The sequence below is a fragment of the Micromesistius poutassou genome, assembly GCF_964030765.1.
Source record: "Micromesistius poutassou genome assembly, chromosome: 6".
In the NCBI taxonomy this organism is placed as follows: Eukaryota; Metazoa; Chordata; class Actinopteri; order Gadiformes; family Gadidae; genus Micromesistius; species Micromesistius poutassou.
Window position 1 is genome coordinate 6,572,016 of NC_140276.1, and position 20,000 is coordinate 6,592,015.

At 49.8% G+C, this 20,000-nt stretch overlaps 1 protein-coding gene across 3 annotated transcripts in view; it reads left to right on the plus strand.

Moving 5' to 3' along the window:
• kdrl (kinase insert domain receptor like) overlaps positions 1-20,000 on the plus strand; it is a 47,723-nt gene that overhangs the window by 20,209 nt on the left and 7,514 nt on the right. The window contains exons 12-26 of one of the 3 annotated variants that reach the window (XM_084469757.1): positions 484-592; positions 2,498-2,788; positions 3,136-3,282; positions 3,662-3,790; positions 5,000-5,106; positions 5,810-5,939; positions 6,759-6,863; positions 8,720-8,833; positions 8,971-9,059; positions 9,645-9,816; positions 10,673-10,770; positions 11,281-11,403; positions 11,795-11,906; positions 14,917-15,016; positions 18,304-18,409. In XM_084469757.1, the coding sequence (XP_084325883.1) occupies positions 484-592; positions 2,498-2,788; positions 3,136-3,282; positions 3,662-3,790; positions 5,000-5,106; positions 5,810-5,939; positions 6,759-6,863; positions 8,720-8,833; positions 8,971-9,059; positions 9,645-9,816; positions 10,673-10,770; positions 11,281-11,403; positions 11,795-11,906; positions 14,917-15,016; positions 18,304-18,409 (1,932 nt within the window). The remainder of the gene's footprint in view (positions 1-483; positions 593-2,497; positions 2,789-3,135; positions 3,283-3,661; positions 3,791-4,999; positions 5,107-5,809; positions 5,940-6,758; positions 6,864-8,719; positions 8,834-8,970; positions 9,060-9,644; positions 9,817-10,672; positions 10,771-11,280; positions 11,404-11,794; positions 11,907-14,916; positions 15,017-18,303; positions 18,410-20,000) is intronic. The other 2 variants (XM_084469759.1, XM_084469758.1) reach the window with 2 other exon arrangements.

A 20,000-nucleotide genomic window follows, 5' to 3' on the forward strand; every position in this document is an offset into this window, starting at 1 on the left:
CTGGTGGGACAATGCACACACAGCATTCGGTGCAGCCTTTGATGTAGCTGTGCACTGAAAACAGATGTCGCTTTGCATACAAAAGACAGCCCCGTGCGATCTGGCCATAGCCCGAAAGCCTTATAAGTTATTATGTCTGCTGGAGCCATTGGAAATGTGTTCGGCTAAGCGCAATGACAGAACAGAGTGGTGGCACGGCGAGTGTGCTCCAGGAAATACCATGCAACCAGGTCTGCGGGTCTGTGGGTCTGTGGGTCTGGAGTGTAGGGAGACAGAGTGGGTTTTTCACAAATGGCCAGATGTATTCTTCTGTTAATGTGGCGCACTGGGATGTTAGCACACAGGCCAGCCATACACCAGACCCTCGCACCTTTCCCTGGAGCACCAATCACTGCACAGCTTATAACAGGAGAAACCTGCTGCATAACAGTTGCAACGCTGCAATTAAATCACACTCAGAATGGTCCTTCTCATTCCGTTCAGACCGTGGGGACACTGGTGGTGGGAAGGGCGAACGTCACCGGCTTCTACACCTGCAGAGCCGAGAACGAGGTGGACTCGAACACGTGGAGGATCCCTTTCTACGTGGACGGTAGGTGACTCATTAGGAGGAGAGAGACAGCCAACAATGGCTTAAATCCTAACATTTCCCTCTTAAAGCCAAAGCTCCGTCGGAGCTGACAACAACAACTGCCGCACTCTGTTTTTATTGCCAGGCGTACGCAACCATACATCAGACTCGTTCACATTGCGTTGACCCTACACATATGCACTGTAATGAATTGCAAGAGCCAAGCAAGAATGTGCAGATTGCGCTGTGTAATAAAGAGACCGAAGGGGGTCATTAATTGAAACCATCTCCCGTCGTAGCAGCAGCAGTGCTGTAGTTCGCCAGAGAGAAAAATATAGCGTGGGCCATATGGCAGCCTCTAATGGCACACGCTCATGTAAAAAAAAAAAAAGATACATGTATGAATGCATTTAAGACTCCTATTCCAGCAGCCCATTCCTCTCTCTCCCTGTGAAGCTGATCCTAAGACAGTTATTTTTTATGTGAATGGGAAAACTTCCAAGTGTTTCCTAGAATGAAGCCAACCCGTCGCGGCAGTTACGTCACGTGAACGTCCTAGCGGACCGCGCCGCTGCGTCTTGAAGCGCTCCACGCTATCCGATTAAGGGATGAGAAAGGACGAAAAGCGGGGTTGACCTTGAGTTTAAGGGTTAGGGTCCCACGAAAGACGCCGGGCACCGAACATGCCCCCCCCGTCGCCCGTCCCCCGTCGCCCATCCCCCGTCCCCCCCTCCCCCCCCCCCCTTAAGTCTTGAGAGAATGCCTCAGAGGAAGCTTAGCTCTGCTCCATTCCAGAGGTGGGGATGACTGAGCACGGTGGAATGCCGGAGAAAAAAGGAGGACAGAATTGTAATAACAGCTGTCTCCTCTTACGGAACACAGAATGCTTTCCAGCGTTCTGAATAAACAAGCACAGTCTGTCTCCCCCGGGGGCCGTCTCCGGCTGCGCTCCCATTGGTCGAGCGCACATCAGCCATCAGCGATGCCGTCCACCGGCAACGTGCTTCCAATTAACAGTGATGAAACAGGAAACAAACGGCGCATTTGACATTCCTGGCCTGGCTTCAGCGAGCAGCTCTTGTCTTCGGCGACTGCGATTCCAAATAGTCGGTCGTGGGGTTAGGGGGGGGAGGAGTCAGCGAGGAGCAGCGGCACGGTATGAGATCGCCGTCGGTCACAGATGGAGTCCTGCAGAGCGCCTTCAGCGCCACGTTCTGTCACTGTGGATTCAACACAAATGCATTGTACACGTTTACACGTTATTTGTCGGTGACACTTTGTAATCACGTTCAGTCACAAGTCATCTATAAGCCTTTTAGTTAATGATGAACTAATTAGTTACAAAACCATCATTTATAAGCCTTGATTATTATTAAGGCAAGGCAACTTTATTCATATAGCACTTTTCATACACAAGGCAGACTCAAAGTGCTTCACATATAAACATTGTCACATAATAAAAAGAAAATAATAGATACGTAAAAGAAAAAAGTAAAATAGCAAAAAAAAAATATTAACATTGTAGATGATTAATAAGTGCTATTTTAATGTTCACCACCAAGTGTGATGTTTATTATCCATTACATGCCATGTCAAAATCTCCCCTCTAGTGAAATCAGAAGTGGGATTGTCCACCAAGAATTATTATGGATAGATCAGCCTACCAGTTGGAAAAATCCAGTTACTAATCATCTACCAACGTATATTCATGTTTTGTTAACGATTAGCTCATCATTTGCTAAAGGCTTATAAATAACTTATAACATTCAATTATTACAAATGGTATGATTCAACTCTTCAATAAAAGCATCTGCTGAACATTAGCAGCAACAGTAACCAACACACAGCGCCTCATTCAAAGCCCGCCCCTCGTACACGTGATCTCACTGACGGTCATGTGTTCAACTCCTCCCCGCGTGGCCGCAGACCACCCCGACCACATGCTCATCGAGCCCCAGTCGGCCATCGAGGGCGAGGACACCACGCTGACCTGCCGGGCCACGCGCTACCTCTACTCGGAGCTGCAGTGGTTCGACCCCCAGAACCGCACCGTCGGAGCGGACGTGTCCCCGGTCCGGCTGGACCCTTACTCCATCTCCCTGGCGCTCACCCTGCGCAACGTGTCCCGGGACAGCGGCACGCCGGCGTACCGCTGCGGCGCCCACAACAACTTCAACAACAAGTCCACGCACAAGACCTTCGTGCTCAACGTGGACGGTAAGCAGACCCTCCCCCCCCCCCGGGGAGTCTCAGCTCAGGGAGCACCCAGCGTCGACCCCCAGCTCAAGGCAGGGTTTTTCGGTGCCAGGAATTGTTTTTGGCTGTAGTACTTGTGTTATTGTTAGTGTGTTATCGTTGTGTTCATTTGGATACCCCCCGCTCCGGGTGAGTTGAAAAAGGGCCGATGTATACTGTACCGAATGCGTTCGTTGGAGTTGATTACGACTGTAACATCTCACATTGATTCCATGAGACGTACTAAGCACAAGGGCCTTCACGCACGAAAAACTGGAAGTGGGGAAAGAGCGGCTGAAAGAAGCAGCCTGTGGTGTGCTGCGTTGCAGGGAGGAAGCGGCCGTGGCTGAGTCAGAATCTGACCAATCAGGAGGTGAACAGCAGCAGCACGCTGACGCTGGACTGCTTGGTGTTGGGGGTTCCCAAGCCGCTGATCACCTGGTACAAGAACAACATCCAGGTGCAGGAAGGGCCAGGTAAACACTGCTGTTCTCTGCTGAACTACGACCGGACCTAAAGTCACGTTATAATGGAAATGGATTGATGATCCTTTGAGATTGTTGATGTTAATGTGAAAATTACATTGACCTTTTATTGGCTTGTTCATCGTTATCGCTATTGAATCGTTATGGTTAATAAATTAAGTTTAATAGATCACATCAACGTAAATTAAACTGATTCCGATGATCCTTATTACAACCGGTGTTGCCAGATTGGGCCAGATGTCCCACCCAATCTGGCAACCCTGGATGCAGTGTGCTGCAGTGTGTGCTACAGCCTGATTACAACAGTCCCAGTACCTGACTCCCACAGGCGATATCTGACCCTATGTATGTGGACCCGTGTGGGCTGCAGGAATCACCCTGGGGGAGGGCGGGGTGCTGACCATCGAGAGGGTGAAGAAGGAGGACGAGGGCCTGTATGAGTGCATGGCCAGCAACGTGGAGGGAAGCATCCGAACCAGCGCCGTCGTCAAGGTCTCCGGTAGGTGGCCAATCGGAAGATCTACAAAGAGCCAAAGTGATGTGGCGTGTGTTAAATGACCGTAGCGCTGTATACTGTACGCCGATGAACAATGAACTGTGTACTGTATACTAGTGAGCCCTGCACTGTGTCAAGATAAGAGTAGAGAAACAGACCGAAATGCCTTTTCTGTTGGGAATGCAATTAAGTGGACCAATGTTTTTTCATACTCACTTTTTGGAGCGAGAGAGAATGTACTTTCTCTTGCAAAAAACTAAAACTGCTGGTATTTTTTCAGCCTTATGATTTCGGTAAGACTCAAAAACAGACTGAAAACATGAAACACCGACAGGACACGATGCTGATGTTGACTTTAAAGTATAGGAGAAAAGGAAATAGAGGATGAAGGGGATATGAATAGAGCGCTTCAAGACCCCTGCTGGTCAACGTAGTAGTAGTCGCTTTGTGAATCTCTCTGGGGTCCGCTTCTAGATTAGCATGCCTAGTTAACAAAAAAATGTGAATGGAAAATAGCACTGAGGAGGAAAAACATGTTTGGTATGCATGTCCAAAACCAATGGGGAATAAACACTCAAGTGTGTTTCTGCTTTCAGTGTGTATATATAACATTTGGAAAATATTTGGGAAAAAAACAATCACACTGGCTTTTGCCCTTACAGAGTTCTTGACAAAGCGATAAAAACGCTGTATGATGTTGAATTGAATCTCTTCCTCGAACAGATTCCTTCTGCACAACTTCCCATAGGGACACAAGCCGTTTTCAAAATAATCTGAAGTATGTATACAGTATATATAAAGAAAAACAAAAGAAGTCAAGACATCCTGTAGGCTAATGTGTTTTTCGTAGGCGGAATCCGGGAAAATCACGAATATTAATAAGGGGATAGCCGGAGATTATCCAATCACGTTGGTTTAAATCTCTCATCCAAAAAGGCGAAAATCCATTATGTGACCTCAGGGAAGGTAACTTCAATTATAATGTTTATTAAACTAACGTAAGTCAAACGCATTTCTCTGATAGGGTTAGGGTTAAGGTTAGGGTTAGGGTTAGGGTTAGGGTTAGGGTTAGGAGTCAGTGTACGAGTTTGATTGACAGGCTGCCTGTCCAACCCTAAGCGCTTGAGGCGGATTGCGCCTACGATAAACCCAGTCTCATCCTGACGGCGCGGGTACAGGCTGAACGGCTGAACGTGTGGTGCTCCCCTTCAGGTGAGGAGGGCCGGGCCAACGTGGAGGTGATCATCCTGGTGTGCACCGGAGCCGCCGCCACCTTCCTCTGGATCATGCTCATCCTCTTCATCCGCAAGCTGCGAAAGGTGAACACCTGCACATCTGGATCGGCAGCTGCACCCGGTCCACACACACAGCAGCTGGTGCTGCGTGCCTCCTTTCAAATCGCCACTCGTCACTACGGAGCCGTTTTCAGCAACATTGAGATACTTCTCTTAATAAAAATGAAAAAAGAAAATCCCGGGGTTGGAATGAAGGCTGTGACTCACTGGCCGCAAGGGGAACACAGCCTTTTATTGGACGGTTAAATTTAGCAAGTGTTTATGATTTCCACATTTCCTGAACATTTCCAACAGGGGGTCGGGTTCATGTTTATGCATACTGTAAGACCCTGAATGGGGCACAACATGCTGGGAGGAGAACATTCCCCCAGGCTTTGATTAATGTAGACAAATAGGATGAAACACGCAGGAAGTGGCGGGACACTCGCAGACTAGCAGGTGGTGAGAGGATGGCGGGGGTGGGGCGGCGGGGTTAAGGGGGAGATTTTTGAACCGCTGCAACAATTCACGTCTACAGTACACCCCCTAAAGCGGGGGTGTACTGGTCAGAGTGTAGCTGAGTGCAGCAGGAATGTATTGTAGGATTTTCGAGAAGAGAAAAAAGCAGTGTTAACACAGAAACACGATGAGAACCTGAACTGAAATGAACTTGACGGTTCACCTCGTTGTAGTCGACCTATATTTCCCCTGATGAAATTCACACTGGTGTTCGTGCGGTCTCCCCCAGCAGCCGTCCCACTACAAGATGGGCCCGTCCATCATCATCGACCCGGATAAGTACCCCCTGGACGAGCAGGACGAACTCCTCCAGTACGACAGCAGCAAGTGGGAGTTCCCCCGAGACCGCCTGAGACTAGGTGAGCCCCTTTCTCCGCCCCCCCCATGGGTCCTTTTCATTTGTACCCCCCTGCCCCCCCCCCCCAAGCCCCCCCCCCCCCCCCCCTCCCCCTTTCATCACAGTCACGGCCTCAAAGGGCCGCCACGCCGGGGAAGAATGAAAGGCTTGAGGAGGATCACATCCTTCAACCAAATCCCTGCAAGTCTGTCTGGAACTTCTGAGAGAAATTCGGTTTCATTGCGTATCCATTTCAATCTGTTTAATTCACACCACATTGAATCGATTGTATCTATGTATAAACATACGTACTGTAGGGCTTTTGTGTAAATGTGCATTTCTGTGGCACGGGTACAGATCCCATTAGTACATCACAGAAGTGTTATGCCTTTTTGAAGATGAAGCGCGGCACGACGATGATTACATACCCGTCTGCTGCCTTTTGATATGCTCTCTGGAAGGGCATCATACATACATACATACATACATACACAAACACACGCACAGACACACACACACACACACACACACACACACACACACACACACACACACATACATACATACATACATACATACATACATGCATGCACAAACACACAGGCACACACACACACACACACACACATACACACACACACACACACACACACACACACACACATACCCCTTCCCCCCTGGAGAGCAGAGAGCTTTGTGGTCAGAGCCCCAGCAGCAAGCTGAGTTAGGGGGGGGACCTCCACAGCAGAGGGGCGCCCGACAGCCAGGGCAAGCCAGAGGACTCCAGAGTGATTTACGGGGGCCCTGCTCACCAGATCATCCACCCTCCCTCCTCCTCCAGGTAAAACCCTGGGCCACGGGGCCTTCGGGAAGGTGGTGGAGGCCTCCGCCTTCGGCATCGACAAGCTCTCCACCTGCAAGACCGTGGCAGTCAAGATGCTGAAAGGTACGGTGGTCACGTCTCACTCATGTTAGCCGGCACCAGTTCTGCTGTCTGAAACATGGTGTCCGAAATGGTGTGCTGAGAAAATGATGGAAACGAGATAAGATGTTGTGCCACAGACAGACAGGAATGAACAATAGGATGTTGAGCTCTGCACACAGGGTGCTGCGGAACAATCATGTTTTCACACTGATTAATAGTGGACTGCACTGAGAAGCAGCAACCTTTGTCCGGGCCAGGAAGGTCTAACACACAACAGATATCTGCGCCTGTCATGGACATCGTTCTTTTTTTGTGGGAGGGGGGGGGGGGATTATGATTGGTCTTTTTTCTTCCCTCGCACAATAAAGACCCCATGAACTTCAGCCGCACATGTGCTGGCAATTAATGATTGCGTGGCAAATGGGTTCAAAACAAGGCATGCGAATGACTGCTATTGCGCAAAAAGTGCACGAGGCGGGAGAGGCCTGATTGGCTCTGACGAAGGGATGTGATGAGAGGATGCAGATATCACAGCTTCTAAACAGCGTCCAGTGACTGCAGGTGAGGCAGAGTTCAGGAGCGAATGGGGTATTGTGAGAGCAATAATAAGATTAACAAATTTCCCTCCTTGTTTCTTCTGGACGTTCGGTCGGCTGGAAACAAGCAACCCCCCCCCCCCCCCCCCCAACCTTAGGAGACCTGTTGTCAGACGGTTTCCAAAATCCCTCTTGAATATTCACAACAATGTGTGTTTTTTATTGTTTCAAAATGGAAACCGGGTTGAGTCGAACACTGGAGTGAGCAATTCCAGAAGCCCAGCTGCTGCCGCGGGGTGAAACGCTCACCACACTCCAGAAGATATAACGCAGAGCATAGCATCAAGCGTTAACATAATACACCATCACATTGCATAACACGGTATAACATGACGTCATATGAGAAGGTACATATAACCGAAATGCACTGTTCAATAAAAATGTTCCCAATATTTGGAGGAACGAGAAAGTGATTTGGGTTGTGGGAATCGAGTATCTCAGTGCGGAGAAGAAACAAGAAACCTCTCCTGGCTAAGAAGTATGGGTCCCAGGGATGACATTAATAACAGTTTGAAAGACAGAGGAAGGGTCTGTCGGGCGGTCAGTGCTTCTAGGTCAGGCCTAATGAAAAGCAGCAGAGATTTCTTTCTTTGCCTTGACTGTGAGTTAGTGAGAGATTATGTCACCTTTGCAGACATGGCTCATACTGGGGATCGAGAAAGCACTGACCTTTGAACTGGGAATGACATCCCCTTAACTAGACACATCATAAAGCACCCGAGGGAAATGTGCGCTTGAAAGCTCAAGAGGTTGCACTCAATGAAACATCCCTTGTTAAATGGATGCTCTGTATCTTACAAAAACAAACAATCGTTAGACTTCTGTGGCTCTGTTGCATTTAACACTCTGGAACGATTATAAAGAGAACATTATCCGTGATTCTGAGAAAGAAAAACAAAACAAATCCTACATATATAATCTGCGTACAATCCGCGCTTCATTTTCGCGTGAGAATGCCGCGTTCTCTTGAATGGAAAGCCTGTGCTATCTCACATCTCCACAATATACAAGTGAAGTCTGTTTCCTATTTCTCTCCAATGCCACAACGATTTCTTTCCCTCAAATGAACATCCATCTCCCCCCACCCCCCCCCCTCCGAGTGAGCTTTTAAACAACCCTTAAAGACTGTGGATGAGAATCAAATTAAATGTGAAAAATAAATCCCCAGATGGGGGGACGGTCTCCAGATGGGTTTCAATGGCCCCCAAAACAGGTCATGTGTGTTCTCCCCGCAGCAACGCTGCGCTGTACAAACCTTTTTGTGTTTGTTGTTTGAAACAGGAGGGGCCACGACCAATGAGCGCAAAGCCCTGATGTCAGAGCTGAAGATCCTCATCCACATCGGCCACCACCTCAACGTGGTCAACCTGCTGGGAGCCTGCACCAAGCCTGGAGGTCAGTCCACCACCTTCTCATGAGCCTCCCACCCCCCACCCCCCCCCCGTCTCCCCCCCCCCCCCCCCCCCGTCTCCTACAGCAGGAGCCCAAGGGATTGGTTGATTGTAACCGTGACTGTCCCCCAATCGGCACAGGTCCACTGATGATGATCGTGGAGTTCTGCAAGTACGGCAACCTGTCCAACTATCTGAGGAGCAGGAGGGGGGACTTTGTCGTCTGCAAGGTGAGGAGTCGTCTTGTCTTATTTCGTCTTGTCTTATTTCAATCATTTGTACATTTCTTTGTATTTCTGTTTTATTATATATTTTACAGTTTCGTTAATTAAGGATAATTGATTTTTGTCATCTTATCTTATGATATCCTATCTTATCTTATTCTGTCCTATCTTAGCCTGTCTAAAGTTATCCTATTGTATCGGCTCTTATGAGAGGATGAGTCTGTGAAGGTTTGTGTAAAAATAGTTTGATTCACTAAATCAGGATGTGAGCAGTAGCTCCTTTTATGTTCTAATAGGATGTGCCTGTGTGTGTGTGTGTGTGTGTGTGTGTGTGTGTGTGTGTCTGTCTGTGTGTCTGTGTGCACGCGCCTATGTGTGTGTGTGTGTGTGTGTGTGCGTGGCCCATTCCTGTCTGTGCATGTGTGTGTGTGTCTGTGTACGTGTGTGTGCCGGCGCCTGTGTGTCTGCACCTGTGTGTGTGCGTGTCCGCTCCTGTGTGTGTATGTGTGTGTGTGTGCCTGTGTGTGCCGGCGCCTGTGTGTCCGCTCCTGCGTGTCTGCTCCTGTGTGTGTGTGTGTGTGTGTGTGTCAGAGGCAGGAGGGCAAGGCGGTGTCCGGGTCTGGGTCCGGGTCCGGGTCACCGGGCTGCGAGCTCAGCGAGCTGATGAAGCGCCGCCTGGAGAGCGTGGCGAGCACGGGCAGCTCGGCCAGCTCCGGCTTCATCGAGGACAAGAGCTACTGTGACTCAGAGGAAGAGGAAGAAGGTACGGGCAGCTCTTCCTTCCCCTCTCTTCCCCCTACTCCCTCTCCCTCTCCCTCCCCTCCCCTCCCCTCCCCCAGCGTCTTCCTCCCAGGGACCCTCCCCTGGTTGTTTTCTCATGTCGGATGAGACGTTTCCTCCTCCTGTTCCGCAGTACAATAGCCGCCTCTGCTGCGGGGAGGCTACTGTCACCCCCCCCCACCGAGTCCCGCAAGACCCTTTGTTTACTTCCTGTCCAGGGCTTTGCTGTTTTGTCTGTTTTTCCCCGACGCGCTCAGGGGCTCCGGCGGTGTAGAGGTGGGGGGGGGGGGGATGGGCGTGTCGTCCAACCACGTCATGTTGTTTCTGGTTTGATTGGCTGTTTACTCAGGTGGGCGCGGGTGGATGAACTCCCTAGCCTCTGTTGGAGGCTGCTCCTCCTCACCCCACCTTCCCCTCCTCCCGCCCCGCCCCATCCCGCCCCACGCCAGGCTGTCCCCCCCCCCCCCCCCCCATCATCATCATCATCATCATCATCATCATCATCGTCGTCTTCGTCGTCATCATAACCGCTTCACTGCAGAACTCATGAGGAGGCGACTTGTTGTTTTATCTCCGGTGTGTAAAGGATGTTCTCGAGACAATGCTGCGTGGGTGGAGGGGCGTACGTGACAGAGGGGGGGGGACTTTGAGTCTTGTTCGGAGGCCGGTGGTCGCCGGTCGCGTCGGAGGAACCCCGGCCGTTACGCGTCCCCGCCTGCACCCTCCGTTTTACTCCCTCATCGCCGCCACTCAATACGATCGATACGAGCGCCATGTGTTGTACGTGCACGGCGTACGAAACGTGTATGATTTTTTCCCACATTCTTTCTGCTCCCCAGAGCCCGAGGATTTATATAAGCGCGTGCTGACGTTGGAGGATTTGATCTGCTACAGCTTTCAAGTGGCAAAGGGCATGGAATTCCTAGCCTCACGCAAGGTATTGTTGACACAGGAAAACTTTATCGAAAAAATTGATTTCTCTCGAAACAGTTCACAGGCTTCACAAAGTGCAACACATGAATTCTGCTTTGATCTGCAGCATCTGTGAGGGAAATATTGGTTTTGCTGGGGGTGAGTGAGTTTTAACATGCAGCAGGCCGCAGGCTCAGCCCACAGCTCGTTGGCTCCTCAGGTCATTCATAAATGTGGTGTGGGGGCGGATGGGGATCATTAGTGAATGAACTTGTTGTTGTGGATAGCCCCCCATTATAAGAGAGAGAGAGAGAGAGAGCATTCCTGGGCCTGGACACAGAGCCACACTCAGCCCACTAGTAAGGCTAAATTAGTACACCATGTGTTTACTACAGCGGAAAGAGTGCCATTGGGAAGGGAAGTATGCGCAGAAAGAAGGAAAAAATAGAAACGTGACCTCGTCTTAATTTCCCATTGGAGTCGTCGGAGTCGGTTTCTTTATTTATTAGTTTCGCCACGCTCCTCTCCACTCCAGTGCATCCACCGAGACTTGGCGGCACGGAACATCTTGCTCTTGGAGAACAACGTGGTGAAAATATGCGACTTCGGATTGGCCCGAGATGTGTACAAAGATCCAGACTACGTGCGCAAAGGAGATGTGAGTGGTCTCCGTCTTTTCTGTGATCGAAGCTGACGATTGAAATGTCTGTGGTCCAAAAGGCTTTCAATCTTGATGACATGTTAAAATTCTGGAGTTACTCAAAAGTGAAATTGTGGCAATGCATGAAGCACCAAAAAAATATAAAGCATGAAACACAAAGTGATTAATGCGGTGTCTGGACATCTGAGCTAAAGTGGTTCAGTGTGTTTTTTTATTAGATAGATATTATAGATAGATATTAAGATATTATGATAACAACCTAAAATAAAAATGCGACTCAATATTCTAACTCAATATTCTCAGATGAGGAAACAAAATTGCAGTTGACGATTGCGCCGTATTTCCGTTGACCATGTGATTGAACCGGTTGGTTAATGTGTGTACACAGGCTCGACTGCCCCTCAAATGGATGGCACCAGAAGCCATTTTCGACAAGATCTACACCACCCAGAGTGACGTGTGGTCCTTCGGGGTCCTCATGTGGGAGATCTTCTCGCTCGGTGAGTGTCATTGTGTTAAGATTAAGATACACTTTATTATCCTTGGAGGGAAATTTGTCTTGGACTCCAATGCTGTCACATGTAGCTGCTTTACGTAAAAATAAATAATTTAATTTAAATAATACAAATGCAGACAATGCATACATATAGGACACCGGCCACGTATATCATACAACATACACAAAACAGTGCAATTCACACACACACACACACACACACACACACACACACACACACACACACACACACACACACACACACACACACACACACACACACACACCCGCTGTATTAAACCATGGGTCGTGATCAGTAGTACTATTGCACAATTAGTTTGGCCCTGGGGGCATTCAGGAACCTTATTGAGGTGGGCACAAATGAATTCCTAACGCGGTGCAGCCTGCAAGTGGGGACTCTGTAGCGTCTACCTGATGGTAGAAGCTGGTATTCTGTGTGCAAACCATGTGTCTGATCAGATACAGCCAGTGGTGTGAACATGTGTCCACACACCACTGGCTGTATTATCCTGAACCTGTCCCATCAGATTTCTGGAGACCGGGTACCACAACACACCATGGGAATGTATAGGCTCGGTTTTAATCACTGTGACTGTATTTTCGTTTTACAGATTCGTTTTTTTTATCATTCTCAGAAAAGTGGAAGGCAATTCTTGTGTAAAAGTTTTTACAAGTGCATTTATTGTCGTCGCTTTCGAAGAAAATTAACAGGAAGCCCTCTTGAGATGTGTTTAGTTTGTTTTTATTATCCTTAGCATTCCTGTTGCACAACTGTGCCAAGATGGCAACTATTTGCAGCTCTGGATCTCTGGGTTTATGGTACTCAGCGAGCAGAGTCAAGCTATCGTTGGTGCCCAGGGCAACTGAGCCTCTCCATATGCAGCGGCTAGTAGCTGTCTGCTATTGCTGCATAATGGCTCCTCTGGGATCAGAGTGTGTGTGTGTGTGTGTGTGTGTGTGTGTGCGTGAATGTGTGTGTGTGTGTGTGTGTGTGTGTGTGTGTGTGTGTGTGTGTGTGCATGAGTGTGTGTGCGTGAATATGTGCATGTGTGTGTCTGTGTGTGTGTGTGTGCCTGTGTGCAGGGGGGAAGGGCGCGTAGTGTCAGCTAGAGACTAAATTTACTGGCAACATTAGTGGAGTTCAACCCGTGAGTTTTAGACCGGGCAGGGGACATTAAGAAAGAAAGAGCTCCTCCCATTAAGGTGCTGATTGAGCTGTCCGTCTCTTTACCCCAGCTGCTGATGACAATTGAGCTGTGGGCGAATGGCACGTCAATGTAAACCTAGAGTCCCCGCTGTGCAACTGCATTTCATGCCGTGCAGTTCAATGGCAACACTATAAAGTATCGCCTGTGTACTGTATGTAGCTGTAGCCACAGGTAGCGATGAAAGACATCTAGTGTAATTAAAGAGAACGAAAAGAACCTGGACTTGGGGGCAGAACCCCTATACATATACATATAACCCTAGCCCCTACACATCTGAAGAAGCATGTTAAATCACATTTTGTTTGAGAGAAAAAAATAATTTTTTGATCTTAGCCTCTCTCTCTCTTTTTCTCTCTCCATTTTTCGCACTCTCAAACACACACACACACTCTCTTTCTCCATCTCTTCTTTCTCCTCTAGCCTATCTCTCTTTCTCGCTCTCTCTCTCTCTCGCTCTCTCTCTCTCTCTCTCTCTCTCTATATATATATATATATATATATGTCTCTATTTCCCTCCCTCTCTCTCTCTCTCTCTCACATTACATAACAGTTTCACACTCTTACCAGCCCTCATTTACACTTACACATCTGGGCAGTTTACTGGTCCAAAAGGATATAAATCAAGATTGAAATGACCAGGTTTTTCCCCAATTTCAAAGTAGCTTTGGTACAGGTTGCCCTCACACTTTGAACTGTGTGTTTAAAATCATGGATTTTAAGTGAGGGTTTGGGATGGGAAAATTTGATACAAATCCTGACCTACTTTGTTTTAATCACGTTTGCGAGGATTCGCCTGTACCTATGTTTATGATAATACTTTTTCTGTTATGTTAAGGAAACTGGGAGGACATTTTGTTTTCATCAACAACATATACATAATGTCTATGGTAATGTAATGAAATGAGAGGCTATTTGATATTATGCAAGGGATTTGCAGTGATCACATGGAAATAGGATTTCATGAGTCAGGAAATTTTAGGGATTACACGGCCGCAGAAATGCTGCCCAAAACTAACAATGTAATATCAGATGAAACATGGCTTACTGCAAGACTGTTGGTCTTAACAAAGCTAAACTAACAGCCTACTCATTTTGATTCAATACCTAATTTTCTGTTTTGTTAAATGTCTGGAGGCCTGGCATTCAATTTTCACTGCAAGGTTGCAAATTAACTGCAGCATGATCTCACAGTAATGTTCTGTGAGAGGCCCGGGACTTTTGGACTTTCCGGTAGTCAAGTAACTGAAGATCCCCGTGCCTATAGCCTCCGAAAGACACTCAACTTCAAGTCCTGGTCAATGGCACCTGGACACTTTTGGCGGGAAAAGTGGAGGATCCATTAGCTGCACCGCCCCTGCCCACTCCCCCTCTGAGCTCCTGGTAGCGGATGTGTTTTTCGTAGGCGGAATCCGGGAAAATCATGAATATTAATGAGGGGATAGCCGGAGATTATCCAATCACATTGGTTTAAATCCCTGATCCAATCCAAAAAGGCTCAAATCTGTCACGTGACCGCAGGGTAGATAACTTCAATTGTTAAACTAACGTTAGTCAAACGCATTTCTCTGATAGGGTTAGGGTTAGGGTTAGGATTAAGGTTAGGGTTAAGGTTAGGGTTAGGGTTAAGGTTAGGGTTAGGGTTAGGGTTAGAAGTCAGCGTTCGAGTTTGACTGACAGGCTGCCTGTCCAACCCTAGCGCTTGAGGCGGGACTTTTCCCGGATTGCGCCAACGAAAAAACCCAGTCGCCTCCTGGTAACCTCTGAATGACCTCCTCCCTCCCCCAGGTGCGTCCCCCTACCCCGGCCTCCAGATCGATGAGGAGTTCTGCTGCAGGCTTAAGGACGGGACCAGGATGAGAGCCCCGGAATACTCTTCCTCGGAAATGTAAGCGTCCACGTCGTGCCATACGCTTGTGGTTGTGGTTGTGGTTGTGGTTTTGTGTTCAATATACGCTGAGAGCATTTCAGCAAACCGGTGGGTGGTGTAAAAGAAGGAGGGGAAAAAAAGCTGTTACAACTATTGTCAAGTGGTCCTTGGTCTCCTGTTGTCGCTCTCTCGCTCCCTCATGCTCCCCTGCACACACTCCGAGGCATCATTTGTGGGGACCTTACAGAGTACAAGAACACAAATTCAATGTACAAAAAGAAGCGCCGTATCGACCGGGACAGGGGGGGGGCAGAGAAGTATCTGCTTTCCGTCTCCCTACTTTAGCTGGAAGGCCGCCAGCGTGCGTTAAGAGTCATGGGTAGCCCGGCATCTGAAGGAATCCACGGGGGAAACATTAGCTTCTGATTGGACCTGGAGTCGGCTGCTTTCTTCTGCTGCGATCCGTTTTGTGACTGACACTGATGCAGCCCGTAACTTACACCCCCCCCCCCCCCACCAACAAAAGCCCACGTCTGGGCTGGAATAGAAGCACCGCAGGCCCGGAGAACCAGGGCCTCCCTGTATTGTACTGTAATGCGTGTCTTTTGAGCCAGAGGTAGCTCTCCCCGAGATGATAAATAGCGGTGAGAGGCATGAGTGCTTCCAGCTCGGAGTGGTACAGTTTGTGACGTGGTCAGACAGTAGGAGAGCCGAGCTTGTTTGATCAGGAGGTCAGAAGCAGGGCCGGTATGCTGTGTCTCTGCCCGGGTTGGGCCTGGAAGACAATGAAAGCTTGCACAAGGATTCACGATTATAAAACAGCTCCTCTCGCTTATCGGACTCGATTTGCAGCTACAATATTTCTATGTCTATGTCTGTTTCATATTTTCTGTGCCCCGCTCTTTCAAAAGGAGAGTTTGCAGTTCTTGCAGTGCTGTGCGATTCCGCATCGTCACTTTTTCTGCCAAGGCGGCTCGAGACGAAAAACAAAAAAACACGGCATTAAAAGTAAACTAAGCAAAAGTAGACGTTGATTGAAGAGGACCAGAAAATCCAGTCCAGACCGTGGATTTGAAAAAAAAAAAACACCCCCACCCATCCCCACGATCCACTGGAGCCAAGAGCCGGCGTCCCCCTTCTGTAACGTTTCACTCTGATTTACAGAGTAAAGACACAACTCCTAGATTAGAACGGTCTGACGCGCCACGCATCAGACCGTGGACCGGGGCACCTGTCTTCGGTTAAGAGCCCCAGATAAGACCCTCTGAGTCGTCTTCAGACGATAGCAGTCATCACTCTCCCTCTCTTCCGGTCCTCCTCCCCCTCCTCCTCCTCCTCCAGAGGCCGGGAGCGGACGGCGGGCCCCGGTTAAGCCCGGGTTCATCCTGCTGTGTCCGCTTGACCCCGGGGCCCCGGGGCCCTGCGTGGGCCCCTCTGTTATAGAGACAGTGAATCGGTTCCCAGTCGGCGTCGAGTCGGTAAATCTTCAGCGGCGGCACACCAGCTCGTCAGGAATGTGACCCGTAGCTGCACATCTGCCGAGCCAGCACATCTGGCCCCCGACGAGCGGCCGAGGAATCACCCACGACATTTCTCAAGGGCCGTCGGTACGCCGAGTAAATTCCCGAGACCGTTTGCAATGTCAGCAACCCCCCCCCCTGCCCCCCGCCCCCCATGCCAGATCCTCCGTCTCCCCCTGAAAACCCCCCCGAAATGTGGGACCTAGACAATTAATTCTCATTATACAGGGAGGCAGGAAATGTGGTTTAAATTGTGCAAGAATACAATGCCCCGCTCCCCTCCCCTTTCCTCTTCTTCGTCTCCTCACGTGTGTGTGTGTGTGTGTGTGTGTGTGTGTGCGTGCGTGCATGCGTGCGTGCGTGTGTGTGTGTTTGTGTGAGTGAGTGAGAGGGGGGGGCGGGAGGTGGGGGGCTATGCGCTTGATATCCTGTCGCTGTTAGAGGAGCACGTCCACCTGGCTGGAAATACACTCATTAGGGTCAGGAGGACCGCAGCCCCGCTGGGGGGGGTGGGGGGGGGGGGGGGGCCCCGCCGCGGCAGCCGCCTCCGACCCAGCCGCAGCAGAGGGGCCCGGAACACGGACACAGATGGAGACGCCCGCCTCACTCCGTCTGCTCCGTCTCCTCCTTATCGCGCTTCCATCGCGTGTGGAGGCCGTCAGCGACACCGCGGCCCACATACGATGAAACCCGAGTCTGGGAACGCCGGCGGTCGGCTTTATTTATGTAGAGAAAAGTACAAAACCATGCTGCCGGAGCTCGTTCAGCGGGGTTCTGGAGGAAGGTGGAGGACGGGGCGGGGGGGGGGGGGGGGGGGGGGCGAGCCCTCACTGACTTCTATTTCAACGACAGCTGTCACTCCTGCCAGTCGCCTCCTGGTGCCGTCCAATGGGAGGAGACGAGGGCCCTCACCGCCGCGGAACCGCCCCGAATTATCACGACCCCCCCCCCCCCCGTCCCACATGGGCAGAGACGCTGACAGCTTGTCAGCAACGCAGCCCGGGGGTTTGGAAGGGGCGGGGGGGCGGAGGGGGGGTTGGAGCTGAGGTGAGGGGGCCCGCGGTCTTCATTTCACCAGGGCAGTGGAGGAGGACTTGAGACCCTCTCGGAACCGGACCCCCAGGCTCAGGCCCCCTGGCCGGGTTGGGGGGGGGGGGGCGGCTGTTGATTGTAGATCGGGAGGGAGAGTGTGTTCCGTCACTCATCTCCGCCCCAGACTCAACAGTCGGGTACCGGGGTCCCGTCCATCCCCTCCCCAACGCTGCCCTTTGTCCTTTCCCTCGCTCTGCGGTACAACGCGTGTTTGTCTAATAATTCGATCCGGTTAAGGCCCAGTCCAAGTGGAGAGAGCGCAATTTCCTGTACAAGCGCTTCTCTGTGGAGAGCTCATGGAAGGGGTGTTGACGTGCATTTCCTGGCCGTATTCCGTAACAACGGTTGCCTCTTTGTTGACGATGTAACGGGATGGCGGCGGTAAAAGAGAACAAGTGACGTAGCGGGGGTTTAACGGTCTAAAACAAACAACTATGAACTACGATGCTGTCATTAAATGGGATCACGACCAGGGATGTGGGATGAACTGGATTAGGTCAGGGCTTGGGAAGTATCGTAGTGTGTAGCAGTGGTGTGTGTGTTTGTTTGTGTGTGTGCATGCATGCGTGTGTGTGTGTGTGTGTGTGTGTGCGTGCATGTGTGTGTGTGTGTGTGTGTGTGTGTGTGTGAGTGTGTGTGTGTGTCTCCAGCAGCCATGTGTACTTGTGAGTGACGCTGAGTCTGGTTCCTCAGATACCAGACCATGCTGGACTGCTGGCTGGGGGAGCCTCTGCAGCGGCCCACCTTCACGGAGCTGGTGGAGCATCTGGGAGACCTTCTGCAGGCCAGCGTGCAGCAGGTAACACACACACACACACACGGAGCTCACCTCACCACACTGCAGACGCACACGCATGTGCGTGATTCAGGGCTGATTATTTTCATAGTCGGTTGATCAGTTTGATTGATCTGTTGTTTTTCAGATAAATCGTTTAGTCTGTAAAATATTAAATCAGAAATCATGTTGAATGCCTTCCCAATTGACTAGAGTCCAAAGTTAAACGTGCTGGCTTTGTGTGACAAGCAGCCAAGAAGAAACTTGGACTTGTATAATGATCCATGAACCAAATAAATGAATTGAACTGCAACATTTAGCAACACATTTATATGTTAGTCTTTTCTCGATAGACATATTTGATCCGACTGATGAATTCAGTCATGTCATGAAGGAGGATGAAGGGTTATTATTAGGCCTCTTGTTCAAGGCCAAGACCCAGTACTTTTTCGCTCTGTAACCCGCCTGTGCATTAATGTCCTTCACCCTCCACATATTAGCTTTGAGATGGATTGGATTGGACGGATTCATCTCATATATGGACGCAAACATGCCTGCAACCAGAAGACAATCCTTGACTTGTCTTGCAAGAGGAGAATCAAAAGCAGCTTTAGATCTGCTCGAAGTCCGTTAGTAACAAGACTTGATAACACATCAAACAATGTGTTTAGGATGTGCAGACTACAGTCTGTCCTTGAGTGGCGCCATTGACAATGACATCAGTCACTTGTTCCTAGAAATGAGTCAGAGAGGTTCTCATTAATAAGGAAGCTCTGAGAGAGACAGTGGGATCTTGACCAAGGTGGTGTTGAAGCTACCAAAAGGGGAATTGACGCATAACAATACTTGGCAACAGCACAGAACCGCCTATAAAGTCCTGGAAAATCTATTCTTGGACTCGAAATGCAATGTTTTTCATCATTCAACAAAAATGTTGAATGATTAATGAATGAAAGAAAAGCCACGCCAGAAACCTGACCTTTTCTTTAAGTATAATGTTTAAGAGCTGTCGGACTAATGATCCAACACCTGGTCGGCCATTACACTGATGGTAGATGGTTATTTAAGTGCAATTGAAAAGATAATAATCAACACCCCTTCACTGATGTAAAACCCTGATGGATATCCCCTCTCCCATTCCCACCCGCGGCTAAAAGAGAGAGAGGTCCGGTCGAGAGACCATAGCTCACAGCAGCAGAGCGAGGGCCCGACGCGACGCTCGATAAAACCCCAGACAACATGGAGATAAGGAAGACGGCTGGCCATCCCTTTCCTATGAAAACCGGCCGCGTGTAGCGTTACAAATGACTCCGGGAAAAGCAATCGCCATGGGAAACAAATCCCGACTGGCCGGGGGGACGACAACACAAACAGTTTCTTTTTATCACAGCCCTGGTGCGGTTGTCTCAGGGGCTTCAAGCAGAGTGGTCCATCAGCGCGTCGTCTAAGGCCTCAGGCACGCCGGACTGGATTTATGAGTGTTGACCGCAGCCGCTCTGGCCCGCGGCCAGGGGGCCGAGTGGGTGGCTGGGATCCGGCTCGGCACACTGGGCAGCAGCAGCCGCAGCAGCAGCAGCAGCAGCAGCGGGGTGTGCGTCTGGCTCAGCTTTCCCCA